General features: G+C 35.8%; 2 protein-coding genes across 3 annotated transcripts in view; both read left to right on the forward strand.

The window, feature by feature from the left end:
- Positions 1–14,812, forward strand: part of LOC127839058 (uncharacterized) — a 311,917-nt gene that overhangs the window by 28,850 nt on the left and 268,255 nt on the right. The window lies entirely within an intron of this gene.
- On the forward strand, positions 11,559–14,781 carry LOC127839059 (uncharacterized). The gene is made up of 3 exons (XM_052367229.1): positions 11,559–11,735; positions 13,985–14,122; positions 14,472–14,781. The coding sequence occupies exons 1-3, from the start codon at positions 11,690–11,692 to the stop codon at positions 14,636–14,638; spliced, it is 351 nt and encodes a 116-aa protein (XP_052223189.1). The 5' UTR covers positions 11,559–11,689; the 3' UTR covers positions 14,639–14,781.

Raw genomic sequence — 14,812 nt, forward strand, 5'->3', positions numbered from 1 at the left:
AAATTTTATTATGTTAAAAACTCGACTTGACTAAACACATTACAAGTGGTTTAATATTTAAAAAGTGGTTTAATATTTTAACACACATTACACTATTAGAAGTAATCAAAGGAAGTTGCTATGACGCCGGGGCGAGACTTGTCCTTCAAAATTCAAATGAATACATTTACAATCCTTTTTTTCAACTTTGCAGGAATTTCAATATCGTTACGTTCGTTATAATAGTGATGTGCTATTTAAACTTAACATTCCACGTTGTCCAAAACACAATGCAAATTGGGTATTGTTTAAAGACAATCCTCCATAGAATTACAATGAGACAAGGCCCGTAGCCAGAGTTTTGAAAAGGGAGGTGCGAATATTCCCATCCACGATTGTTATTGAGCCACGAAGTGGCGAAGCGGTAGGTGGGGGAGGGGTGTCCCCTCCTGCAACTGGGGGGGGGGGTTGGACGTCCTCCCTCTAGAAACTTTTGAAAATAAAAAGTAAAATCCTGCATTTTGGTGGCTTTTCATCTGAATTCAGAGACTGAAGTTATAGAGCATGTTTATATGAAAATTCACATTCATTGACTATACTCAGTGACTGATCGACTTGGATATGATATAACATACATATATTTCCCACTTTCGTTTATCAGTAACCACCTTTTCATCAGTCACGGAAATACATTATTTTATACCTGAAGCTAGTATGCATGCACACACTTTGTTTACATATGCAACAACACATTGATAGAATATAAAATCTTTAATGAGAACGGTATACAATATCATTATTTATTGGAATATTGATAACATTGGTGTATTTTACCATTCCGAAATTCTACCATTCCTAAATCAAGCAAATTAAAAGGAAAAATGTGACTTTTTTCAAAACAACTGTTTGCTTCTATGGATAGTACCCTAAGCCTATCTAGCATTGCTCTAAACGTGCTAATAGTATTTTGTACAATAAACACTGATTCACAAAACTGGGTCTCTAATATGTATCAATAGTAAACAGAAATAAAAATGTTTTAACTGATTACTTGTATTTTTGAAATTATTTTTAACAAGTTAGTTATCATTTTCCGAACGAATTTGAGAATACAACAATTAAAGCTTCATAAAAACCCTTTAACCACAAACTACTGGTCCTATCGTCTCAAAGCCCTAACATATGTTGAAGAAGAAAAAATATGGACTTATTTGCCCGTATGTTCAAGATCCGTCATATTTAACGTTCACGTCCAACTGATCATATATGTTATAACGTTTTAAATTTATTATAACAAATGTTGCAGAGTATGGCATATTTCCTAGTGTCAAGTTTGACACAATTAAAACATTGTGGGCAGTTCAGAATGTGGAGCAGAACAGATGACATAAGGTGTTGGTAAACTACAAAAAAAAGCTACATTGCTTTGTAGAAATGATTTGTTTTCTTGCATTACAACAACAAAACATTATTCTATTTTGAGCATAGCTGATATTTTTTGTCTTCAAACCCTTAAGGTGATCCGAATATGGTTGTATGGGGATATAACAATAAGACAACGCAGTCTGTCGAAAATGTTGTGTACAATCGTTAATTGTTATAAATCGTGGTATAATGCAAAATTATTAACCAGTGACTCATTAGTCTTCGGCAATAGTCAACGATTGTCTTTTGCTTTTCGGAAGATGGTATAGCATTCCTTTAATAATAATTTGAAATGTTCTCTCTTTCCTGTCGGTAGCAAATTGAATTCAACATTAATGTAATGTTTAAATACGAAGACTAACTGGATTCCGGGAAAAGATAAATAATCGTTTTTGCGTCGAATAAAGTTTGGTGCATCTTATAGTTCAAATATTTTTTACTCGTCAAAAACATTGGGTGCGAACGCACCCAAAGCACCCCCTGGCTACGGGTATGCTGAGATAAGTCTTTAATACGAGACCCTTATTGATAGCGAATGACCTATGTCAAAAAAAATCGGACACAGAACAAAACCTCTATACTCAGTCAGAATGCCCCCCCCCCCCCCGGCCCCCAAACTACAAAAAAAACAACACTCATACAATTAAAACATGTATTTGACTGAAACATTGCAGGTCAAAACGTTATTTGTAGTTTAAAGTAATGTCGCCATGCCGCAGTGGATATGATGTCCCCCTATCGAATGGAATGTAGCGGGTTCGATCACCACTGGGGCCGGGGGGGGGGCAATCTTTGCATATCTCCCCTAATGACTACAATTTCTGGTTCTACCAAAGAAATGGACTTAAGAGCGTTTCAAAAAGATAAATCGTACGATGTCATCGGACTTTAACAAATAGATTATAACTTTTTTGAATCGCGTTCTGAGAAAACTGGGCATAATGCATGTGCGTAAAGTTTCGTCCCAGGTTAGCCTGTGCAGTCCGCACAGACTTATCATGGACGACACTTTCCGGCTTAATTGGATTTTTGCTAAGAAGAGACTTCATTTAAACGAAAAATGTCATAAATGCGGAAAGTGACGTCCCTGATTAGCCTGTGCGGACTGCACAGGCTAATCTGGAACGACACTTTACGCACATGAATTATGCCCAGTTTTCTCAGAACATGACTCATTTGGAGTTCGGAACCTCATAACACATGATCTATCTGAGGTGCGATGGTAACAAGTAACTAACTATCGTCTTTGATTAATTTTAGAGACACTGCTAAATTCGCTCACATATATGCTATTGTTTTATCCCATTCGCATGACTGTAAAATACTTACACGATTTAAGTCTATCGTACAAACGAGTACGTAAGTCGTGGGAAGAGGGTACCTAAAAATTAGCAACCAGGAACGGGTATTTATTTAGTGCAGGTTATATTTTCAAAAATTGTTTTATGATTTCAACAAAAAATGATTTTTTTATCAGAATAATTGTGTGACTTTAACGAGTGCCATTTCTCGTCCATTTATAAATAATAAAATAATGGATTATTTCAAATTATATTTCGAGTAGATATTAAGGAGTGTTATTCTCATTCAAACTTTGGACGAAATTCATTTATTGATAATTTTGAGCTTGTAATTATGACATAAACGTTGCGTCAGAAGAGCGATTGCGTGGTATTGATAAAACAGACGATTTAACCCTTTAAGCGCTGGAACTGAATTTTGAAGGCCTTTGCAAACAGTTTGAATCCAGATGAGACGCCACAAAACGTGGCGTCTCATCAGGATCCAAACTGTTTGCTATTCTGATAGTATTCTTTGAAATAAATCTTTAAAAATGCTGATTTTAGAAATTCAGCAGACAACATTTTAGCAGACTACAAATTTCCCAGCATGCAAAGGGTTTACCGTTAATTACGGTGGCATAGAGGAGACATTCATTCCTCTATTTATACCCGCCGATTTCTTTTTCGAAGGGGACGTGGTAATTGGTCCCGTCCGTCTGTGCGTCCGTCCGAAACTTTGTCCAGAGCATAACTCTAAATCTACTGAAGGGATTTACTCGAAACTTAAAATATAAACATATGGCAAGTAGGGAAAGTGCAGTGACGAAGAACTAACTCTATCTACCTTAGTGTTTTAATTATTTCCCTTTATTTAATTTCAAAGTTAATTTTTGTCCGGAGCATAACTCTTAATCTACTGAAGGGATTTACTTGAAACTAGAATTATAACCAGATGACAAGTAAGAGAATTGCATTGGCTAAGAACCATAACTCTATCTACTTTAGTTATTGAATTACCTCCCTTTATTTAATTTCAAAGTAATTTTTTGTCCGGAGCATAACTCTAAATCTACTGAATGGATTTACTTGAAACTTCAAATATAAATAGATGGCAAGTAGGAAAAGTGCAGTGACTAAGAACCATAAATATATCTACCTTAGTTTTTGAATAATCTCCCTTTATTCAATTTCAAAGTAAATTTTTGTCCGTAGCTTAACTCTAAATCTACTGAAGGGATTTACTTGAAACTAGAAATATAAGCAGATGGCAACTAGGAGAAGTGCAGTGAACGTGAACCATAACTCTATTTTTTTATATTTTATTTATTTATAATTTTAAATTATATTTAATTTAATTTCATAGTAAATATTTTAGCGCTTCAATTTTTTATATCTCCCTTTATCTAATTTTACAATAATATTTTAACTTGAACGCTGAAGTATTCACTGTAAAATGAATAGACGAGTTAAAGGAAAATGCAGTGATCAAGAACAGTAACTGTTTAGAGTCTTCTTTTTTTAATTACATGTACCTCCCTTTCTTTCATTTCCATATATTTTATTCTCTACAGCATAACTCCAACACTATATAACTAATTGATCCTTGAAATATAAATAGATGACACAGGTGCCATGTTTTACAAATATTATTCTACTCTCTAAAACAAATGTTGTCTTACAAGCAAACACATTTCGGCGGGGATTTGGCACTACTGTGACAAGCTCTTGTTTCAGATTGCAATCCTCTTTTTTCTATCTCGTGGCCGCGACTTACTATCTCTCGGCCAGTGGCCCACGAGTTAGCTATGTCGTGGCCTCGAGTTACTCAGTCGAGGCCACGAGATACTAAATAAAAGAGGAGTGCGATGAAAAAAGAGCGGTGCCTTAAACAAAAGAGAGAGAATTTTAGCTATTTAAGCTTCCCTTGAACACACATGAAATAACATTTCGCGGCGTCCAACGGATTGGCAAAAAATACAGAAATAAAATAAGCAATGTTAGCATAAAATAAAAATAAAATTTGTTGGATTTGATAGAATATCGATTTTAATTCACGCCTGATCATAGTATCAATATATTTTCACTAGTGGCGCATTTTCAATGATCACTCGTGAATTAAAATCGATATTCCACCAAATCCAACAAATTTCCTCTATGTATATGATGGAATTTTCCACGGTACAGGTATTTGAATTGACTGAGATATTCAGTAATTAAGTATGAGTCATCGAGTCAAACCCAGAGTACACGAGCAGTATTGATAGAGGGAGAAGCCATAGTGTGAACGGAGACACGTAAACAATTCTCAATGTCCTGCTGTTGTATACATTATTAGGGACAAACATGACAGCAATATTAATGTCAAACCTGAACTTCATACAACCTTATTGTTAAAGCAGCGAATGCGACAATTTACATTTAATTCTTGAACATTCTTGATTTTATCTTGCATTGAACTACATTTTGTTTTATTAATTAGAGGAAAAACTTATAAATACATGGGTAACAAAGCATTTTCATCTACAAAACAGTAATAAGCATATCAACAATACATTGCAATGATTAAGACTTTCACCATAATTATAAAAATATAATTTGTTTCGTCTGTTATATATGCAAGCGAACACGTAAACGTACGATGTAGGAAGACATTAATATATTAGTATGCCCTCCACCGGAAAGTATTATAGTGAAACACTCTTCCATCAGTGTGTCAATCTCGCCGCATGTCCGTCTTTTCTCTGCTTGAAAAAAGTTTAAAAGAAAAAGTCAAAATCCATCGAAACTTTTTTGAGTAATGACCAGCACAGTTAATACTATGCCATTGAGCTCTGCACAATTAAATACAAAGGTCAGTTACTTCAAAGTCACTGAAGAGAAAGTAAGAAAGAGTTCTTGCGCACAGCGCTTAAAATGTTATCTAACGTCCAGTTACATTTCATCTTTCTGTCTTCATTGGTAATGACATGATCGAGGGCACAATAAATTGAGGAAAGAGCCATAGCTCTGCAAATCTTGAAGAATTGTTATTATTCGATTACCTTGCAATTAATGCATTAACATTAAGAGCGATTGCATGGTATTGACCTTTTCGACATTATTTTAATGGAGACAAATCTGAGTGGATTAAGTGAGGTCGGGGGGGTACTCGATCATCTACTGCAGTGCGTCTGCATAGAGTTGTGTTGATGCAATTATAATTTCCCAATAATTTGCAGATATAACTTATATGGTATGATTTTTATGTAATTTGTTATTAGCTTAGTATCTTTGATTTAATTGTAGTTCATGTTTATGCTTTATTTTGATTTTATTGTGTTTAAAGTAGGTAAAAACGAAACATGCAAAAAGCGGGTGGGTATGGAAAAATATATTATTTGTTAAGTTTGGGCAAATTAGAAGTTTGATTACCTTTGTTAAATAATTTTCTTTGAAAAGAACAATTATTTTAAAACAGATAACTATGCTGTCTTTAAATGTTATTTAATGGTTTATTGTTATAACTTATAGAAACCTTTTTTTCAGGAACATCACAGTGTCAACAGAAGTCAGAAACTGGAATACTGTATCTCATTCTGCATGAAGCTCAAGAATTCTACTGTTATTAACTCTTGCAATTAATATTATACATCACCACAGTTACATAACTATCTTCTTTGAAAAAAATAAAATAAAGATACTTCAGATGTGTGTCTACTTCATACCCTTACATTAAAAAATATCCTACACATTCAGAAATATAATAAAATGGATGGTGGTTTAAGTTGCTACACATCCAATGTTGTCATGTAGTCATTTAACATAACATGTGATGTGTTGACATGACTATTAACACTGCTAAGAAAACATTTACTTCGAATTAAATAAAGTGTCCCTGGTCAAATGTCCATTGGCTAAATATCCATATTGGTGAAACTTTCAGCAGTATCACAGTCATCCTTAACTGGTTGTTTGTTGGGCTATCCCCATTAACTACCCGTCATGGCAGATTTGTTCAAAACAAGACAAGTATCAATGTTTGAAGAATTGTTATTGCTTTTACAGTCTTGACGCTAACCCCTAGCCCAACAGCCCGGGCTAGTGAAATGTATTAAAAATGGGCTATTAAAATTTCCTGATTCATATAGTCGGGCTAGTGGGTATTTTAATCTGTTCTATTAATGCATAAAGATTCAGGCTAGTTGTTCAAAAATGCTAAAGTGAAGACTGCTTGTATATCCTGGTTAGTCTGAGACATACCAACAAGCAATAACTGTGACAGTCCAAATACTTGCTCATTAAAGTGTGTATACAATTTACAGGAGCTTGTGTGTGTGTGTTTGGTGCAAGCTCATCTCAAAAACTGATTCACTATTTAGTTTTTAACCTAATAGAAGTAAAACCTGACTGTAAAATGAATACTATCATTATAAAGATTTTGTTGTTGGGATGAAATATTATAAATTGTAATCCCTATGATTAACACAGAAAACATGAACCCAACGCTAATTCCTGTTGATGTAGCAGAGCCAAAAGAAGTATAGATGGTTAATGGATGATGTTCCTTATGAAAGTACTAGTAGGTACTAGTTGGTTTGTCTGTTTGATACATCTAATAGTATATTTAATTTTTTTCATTTATAATATGGGGTTAACTTAGTTATCCTGCTCAGTGGTTGAATCTTCAGGAAATGTTAACATAAGCACATACATTGTATTTGATACATGTATGTCGGTGACCCTCGACTGCAATTTGGGTTACAGACAGGGTAGCCTAAGGTGTAATTATTTCTAAGAGATGAACCCGAGTTGAGGCTTAAACTTACCAACCCATGAGCGAGTCAGAGATCAGCACTCTACCGGTTGAGCTGGCCGGGGTAAGCTGTCGGTCAAAAGCTATTCATAGCTTAAGTTATAATGTTTGTATACCATACCGACAATAAATAAATATTGATTTGATTTGATTTGGGGGACTTACTTTTGCTTAATAATAATCTTAAATAATGTTATAGTTGTCAACAATATGATTTTTATGTATTTTAAAAAAACAACAAGTTAGGCTTGCAACAGAACTAATAAAAATATATGGATTATTATAAAATTTACAAATCAAACATATTTAACTTAAATTAGGCTTGCAACAGAACTAATAAAAATATATAGATTATTAATTTATGATACAATTTACAAATCAAACATATTTAACAATAAAGTAGTCTTAGGTTTACTGAAATGTGCAAATACCAATTAGTTTTTATTTCTGAAAATTTAGAAAAATGAGCTAATATAAAAAAGTTTAATTTTAATAAGTGGGTGTGTTTAAATTAACTTGCACGCAAAAATTATAAGAGTCTGGAGTTGTTTTAATTTCTGACAGGTTTCTGCACACCGTACAGTAAGGTATGATCATGTTATTTTTGTCAGTAGTTAATTACGGCGCCGTTAATTACAATGGTACTGAACTATTATCGAGCAGATGGTCGTTGAACGTTATAATAAAAATAAAGATTGCTTTTATTAGTTACAAGTCGGCAATTTATCGCTTTTATTTTATTTATAAAGTCAATATAGCGGATAGGTAAGGTGTGTATACTGTAGAGCGAATACTGGCAGAACCCCCCCGAACCCTTAATCTCGGTATCCGGAGAAGCGCCCCCCCCCCCGGAGAACTGCCCCCCGGAGAACTGCCCCCTTATTTTTAAGGTGGCGGAGAGGTGCCCCCCCCCCCCCCCCATCAAATCGGTAGGGGCGGAGAAGTGCCCCCCTGTCAGAATTTAGTAGGCGGATATCTGCCCCCCCCCCCCCCATCAAATCTTCAGGGGCGGAGAACTGCCCCCCCCCCCGGTGTCATATTAGTTATTAGTTACGTAGTGAAAACAATACTTACGGGTAATTTTACGTTATCGCCGTACACATTTTATCCGGTAACAATTTAATTTCCATTTATCGAACTGAATAACACAAATTGTCTAGAGGCATGTGATAATACGCATCTGCACCACTCACTATACATGAATGCCATGTAAAAGTCGTGTTTTAATAAGAGCGCGAAACATAGTCGAGATCCACACAGGAAACGCGTGCGTGTTAATACTAGCCATGTGTCGCAACTAAATATAGACGTGCAATTTAGTACTTATGGAGGAAAAGTTACATCGGAATTAACTTACATTATAAAGATAGTATTGACCCATGGGAAAAAAACATAAATTTACGTATAAAAAAGTAAATTAATAGGCAAAGCAAAGGCAATCATTTAGCTGCCTTGAAGAATAAACAGTTGCTTTAATTAGCAGCTAATTAGGCAGGCAGAGAACTTGTTACCGTTAACGATAAGCACCGCGATCTTTTAATTGGTAGACCGGACCAACCTTAATTGTTAAGAACTTGTTAGCTTTGAATAAAGCCGCATACGGGTTTATTATATTGAACCGTCCAAATCCGTAATTGGCGAAAACAAACAAATCAATTATTGTTTTCAGCTTGCATAAGGATGGATTAAATTGCATGCTAATTGTTTGTTTTTATAACGGGGAAAATATCAAATAATTCAGCCGCGAAATCTTTTTATTAGCAAAAAGTGATTTGTTTTTCTTTGTTCACATAGACGAAAATCACGTGATTATCAAGATGGCGACGTCCATGCCGAGGCAGGTATTTTTGGCCGTTTTATAACTTTTATTACTTGTACAACTTTATATTACTTTTGAAATTTCACTCAATTTCCAGACACAATAGCAAGAAAGTTACTGGCGTTATTGTCATTATAATACTCGCTTTATATATCGCCGCGAAATTTCTTTAATTAGGGGGCACTTCTCCGGGTCATCAATTCTGACAGGGGGCAGTCCTCCGCCCCTTATTAATCAGCAGGGGGGGGGGGGCAGTTCTCCGCCCTATAAAAAAAACAGTGAGGGGGCAGTTCCCCGCCCAGTGAAAAATCTTTGGGGGGGGGGGGCAGTTCTCTGGGGGGGTGGGGCATTTCTCCTAGAGCCTCCGCAGCCCTTAATCTCGCGTTATCTCGGCAGTCTCGTTACGCGTGATTTAACAATGTCGAAATCGTGAATTAAATAGCACCTTCATAATAACAGACGATTCAACCAACAATTGTTAATAATTAATCATGCATTCACTATTTGAGTTGTGTTCTTAAAAAACTGGGCATAATGCATCTGCGTAAAGTGTCGTCCCAGATTAGCCTGTGCAGTCCGCACAGGCTTATCAGGGACGACACTCTCCGCTTTTATGACATTTTTCGTTTCAATGAAGTCTCGTCTTAGGAAAAAATCCAATTTAGGCGGAAAGTACTGTCCCTGACTGCACTGCGGACTGCACAGGCTAATCTGGGACGACACTGTACGCACATGCATTATGCCCGGTTTTCTCAGAACACGACTCAATTTATCATGCATTCACTGTTTGAAGTCTCGTTTGATATTTTATACTTTTGAGTAATGCTTCGCACACACAAGAATCCCCGTTTGAAATATGCACTGCCTAATTTTCAAGGTCAAATATCATCTCGGTTCACACCGTTATGCTATTAGGCGTTATCGATAAAATCAATAATTATCGGCTTTTCTGACTGGATTATCAGCCACGACAGCATATTTTCTCCATTATTGGATTTATGCATGGAGTTACGGATACCGTTAATACACATAGCTGATGACACCTAACAAGGGATATTAACACATCACTATTGGCAACCTCGGAGCAGACGGAGAGGGGACACATGGCTTCTGCACTTACGGCGTGTGATTACAAAAATACTGGTTTTGAGGCGGCGATTTTGGGGGATTTTACGTTTTATTTATATAACGACGACTAGCCGAAATATTGCGGAGGCGGCCGCCTCCCCTGCCTCCCCATTACCTACGCCCCTGTATGACTGATGTCGTGGAATTTTTCTGAATTTATTTCCTAGGAAACCGACTCGAGAGCGCTTAAAATAAGCCTTAGTCCTGCGATTCAATCGAGCTAAAATATGTTTGAACTTAAGTGGTGTCCAAACTTTCAGTTTGCTTAGTAGCTGTATGGTAAAAGTGATGAACAGTAAACACTAAGGGTTGATATTACATGTTAAACAGTTAACACTAAGGGTTGATATTACATGTTGAACATAAAATTAAATTATGGTCATAATTAATTTGTCTTTTTTTTGTTAAGCCATAGCAATATCGAAATTGTGTTTGCTTTGTCACAACATCATCGTAATGCGCTAGCCGGCTCGAATTCAGAATCTGTTTGTCCGAGGCCTAGGCGCGAGAAACCGTAGATTGCCCCCTAAATTGAAAAAAAAATATGTAAAATATATATTTTTTAACAATACGCGGGTTATATTGATAAAGTTAAAACGGAATTAAGTGGAATTAGCAAATTGTTAAGGTGTAATCATTTTGACACTGAGCAGTCGAATTGGGGTGGATGCATTTTTTTCTCCTTTTAAAATGTTTTTGTTCGTTTTTGTTGTTGAACAGGTCTCTTAAAAGTGTTCCAATAAATGGACAGTGAGCACTGCTAAGTTATAATCGTTGAATAAGATTAATCTATGTTTAATGGTTTTCGTCTTAATTTGCCAGTTTCTATGTCAAAATATTCAGGGCGTCTAATCTCTCCTTTGGTTAGTTTCAAGTAAAAACAGCTAGTCGCAGATTAAAGTTTCGGTTAGGTAAAGCAGTGCTTTATCATAAATTATATAAGGCACATTAATTAAAGCTTAAAAAACGTCCGCTGTTTCTTAAGACGCTTATTTCATTAATTCTTTTATTTATTAAATCGGAATAAATCCGGATAACTTATGCATTCACTTATTTAATCCTGTGTTTGCAGTAATCCAATGACGCAAAATAACACAAAACAAATTTGTTTTTCAAAATCAACAACAGCATGACGTTGCGAGGTTCTTTCGTTGTCCGTGGTAACATGGGCTCCTATAAAAGAAAGCCTTTGTACAGGGTCCGCATAGTGCTCTAGCCGAACTCGTTTGTGGAAGACTTAAAACTTGCGAATCGGAAATCGTCATGGCAAAGCTTGTTATGATTCTCGCTGTCTTGATGGTGTGCATTGGTGAGTGATTTACCATCATTTACAGTTTTTAAGGGACTTGTTTACAAATGTCCGTATTAAACAAGAATCATTTAATGTATTTGCTGACAATATTCTATTAATTGCAGAATTTAGAATTACTTGTTTTTCTATGGGAAAGTGTTTCACAAGGAATGCTTTCACCGTGATTTAAAACCATGACCGATGTGGGCAAAGTCGGACTCGCGACTGTACGGCAAGATTAACTTAAAAAGTTATAAATATAAATATATCATTTAGTCACTTCAATATTATTATACACTTTTCCACAAACTTATCGATGAAAAGCGTTGCGGTAGCTTTGTTATCTTATCGATTTTAATTGATGATATCACATGCATGAAAAAATATATGTAATTCTTTCTTTATCATAAGTTTTATTTGGCTTGTTTTAATATAATGTATGTTCTAGTTTTCTTATAAATAACTTTTTCGTGTGTTCAAAGCACTTAGTTTTGTATTGTGTAATGTTATTATTGTGGTGAATGAAAGGAATTTTCTACAGTAACACCTCTACAGTAATAAGCAATATTATTATTTTAACCTTTTATGCAAGTGGCTTACAACCGCTTTGAATGTTCTTGAAAACTTTACAAGGAAACAATGGCTATTTTCACAGTAATTAATATAATGAGTAACCTCTCTGAATCTTCTCTATATACGCCCTACTCTGGTAACACGGGACTAAATGCAAGCGCGTTAAGTGTCGTCCCAGATTATTGCGTTAAGTGTCGTCCCAGATTATTGCGTAAAGTGTCGTCTCAGATTATTAAAGTTTTTTTGTTAAAGTGAAGTTCCTGTTTGGGCGGAAGTGTCGTCCCAGCTTAGCCTGTGAGAGACACTTCAGTACAGGCATTTAACTCCTATAAGCTAGGCTCATATAATATCTTTATAGCAAGTATGGATCTCTTTAATAGGACTTATGACTTGTTGACAGCAAGAACAACGATCTAATCAATTGACAAATCGACATCTGATATTAAACAACGCATTCGAGGGCCAATCTCTTAAAACAGACATGCCATTATTCTACACAGTACTTGTAGGTTTTTTACAATGAAGTTCACGTTTTCAGAATGGCTGAAATGGACTTGTTCAAAGATTTTCGTATTTCAAAAAATGCAAAGAAATACAAGCACTGACCTCTTTACTTTATTTATATTAATGTGTTTTCAACATGATTAATTATAAAAGCAAGAGAAAAATACCTTTCCGGAGATGCGAACTCATTATCTTTGGCAAAATTTCTTTCGCGCACACACTTTTCATCATCAGACTTTTTTTTAAACACTTAAGATAGCAAAATTTATATTTTCTAAATTATCGGGAAAGTCCTCTACATGCGTTTTATAAATTAAACTATGGTGATTGATAATTATCTTTCAAAGAAGATTTTTTTTAGTCCGTTGTATTATTTCGCGCATTTGAATATACTGTTATTTACAACATTAGTGTTGGAATCGATGGAGTTTTTTGTGTGAAAATTTTTCATTTGGCTGTTTTTCGAAAACTTCCCTTTACTGGTCAATTAAGGCCTGCCGCTTTGACAACGGCACAATCAAATCTTACGTCGCCTTTCTTTTTTTCAAAGGCTGGGTCCAATGACTCAAAGTTAAATGAATGGACTCATCAACCACCTGATATTGACATATTATTCGCGTCGTGCAGAAATTGGTTCTACGCCATATACCGTCTCGCGTTCTGGTCAGCAGTAACCTAGTCCGCTATAAAGTAACACAAAGCGTCGTGGTCTCATTAGCGAACAGGGTTGCTCCTGACCAGATTGCGGAAGTGCACAGGCTGATATTGAGATACTCCGGCGACATATAAGATAAGAAACAGTTTGCCACGACGCGGCTCATATAAACACAGGCTAAATCGTCACAATTCTTCCCATTAACAATTGGCAACATGCTATTATAAGTTTCTATCCAGCCGATGCAGCTGAGGTTTCACTTTGTTTATACATGCAGTTGAGCCTCGCTCTAGGAAAAAGGGGCCTAATTAATGTGCGTTAAGTGTTGTCCCAGAGTAGCCTATGCAGTCCACACAAGCTAATCAGGGACGACACTTCCCGCCTAGACTAGATTTTCGCTAAGAAGAGTTTCAATTGAAGCGAAAAATACGAGTACAACGAGAAGCATCGTCTCTGATTGGCCTGTGTGGACGACAGAGGCTTATCTCGGACGACACTTTGCTCACATCAATTTATATTTCATTTGTATTTACAGCAGTCGGAACGGATGCCCTGAACTGCTACGCTTGCACGAGCGCAGTAAACGGGAACTGCGCAGACCCCTTCAAATCTGACGGCATTGCCACAAGCTCTCTTGGCTGCACCGCTTGTTCCAAAGTCAAAGTTGAAGATGGTAAGTGGCGGTAGTGTCCGAATCTGTATTAATGTGTTATCGATCAAACATATTCGCGTTAACCACATTTTTTCGCTTTCCGGACGCTTGCTATTTCAGCTAATTATTTCTCATTTACGAAACTGTTGTGTTTTGTATATGTTTTAACAATTTTTTCATTTGAAGAAAATTAATAAAACTTTAAAGCGCATGTTACGCTTCGAATCGTGTGTTAGTAATTTTTCTTCCATTTATGCTTTTTTTTCTTTAGCGCTTCTGCTAATTAGCACAGACCACACAATAATTATTTAATTAGAATCAAGTTTATATAATTTTTTCCAATTGCTTTTATATTTTTACTCCGCTTCAGTGGTAACAAGAGCATGCGGAGTCGGCTCGGACGGTTGCACTGACATCGAAGTTCTTGGCATCACGACTTCCACGTGCATCTGCTCATCAGACCTCTGCAACGCTGCCTACCACGTGACCGTTTCCCTGGCGATGATCTTGATGGGAATTTTTGCTACGCTACTTTAGAACGTCTTATAAAAACTGATCGGTCAAATAATTAGAATAACCGTAATTTGTGAAATTCAACATAAACTATAAATCGATCAAATGTAATTGTCCGATCACTAACACACTTTTATTTTATGAATTTTAAAATTTCTTATGAGCTGTGACAATATTTTATTGTATTATCTAATGTTG

The sequence above is a fragment of the Dreissena polymorpha genome, chromosome 7 (genome assembly GCF_020536995.1).
Source record: "Dreissena polymorpha isolate Duluth1 chromosome 7, UMN_Dpol_1.0, whole genome shotgun sequence".
NCBI classification, from domain to species: Eukaryota; Metazoa; Mollusca; class Bivalvia; order Myida; family Dreissenidae; genus Dreissena; species Dreissena polymorpha.

Bases quoted from the DNA above. Each gene is read 5' to 3' on its own strand.
- LOC127839059 (XM_052367229.1), top strand. From the start codon at position 11,690: ATGGCAAAGCTTGTTATGATTCTCGCTGTCTTGATGGTGTGCATTG. The intron at 11,736-13,984 runs GTGAGTGATTTA...TTGTATTTACAG, and splicing joins TGTCTTGATGGTGTGCATTG to CAGTCGGAACGGATGCCCTG. The intron at 14,123-14,471 runs GTAAGTGGCGGT...ACTCCGCTTCAG, and splicing joins CAAAGTCAAAGTTGAAGATG to TGGTAACAAGAGCATGCGGA.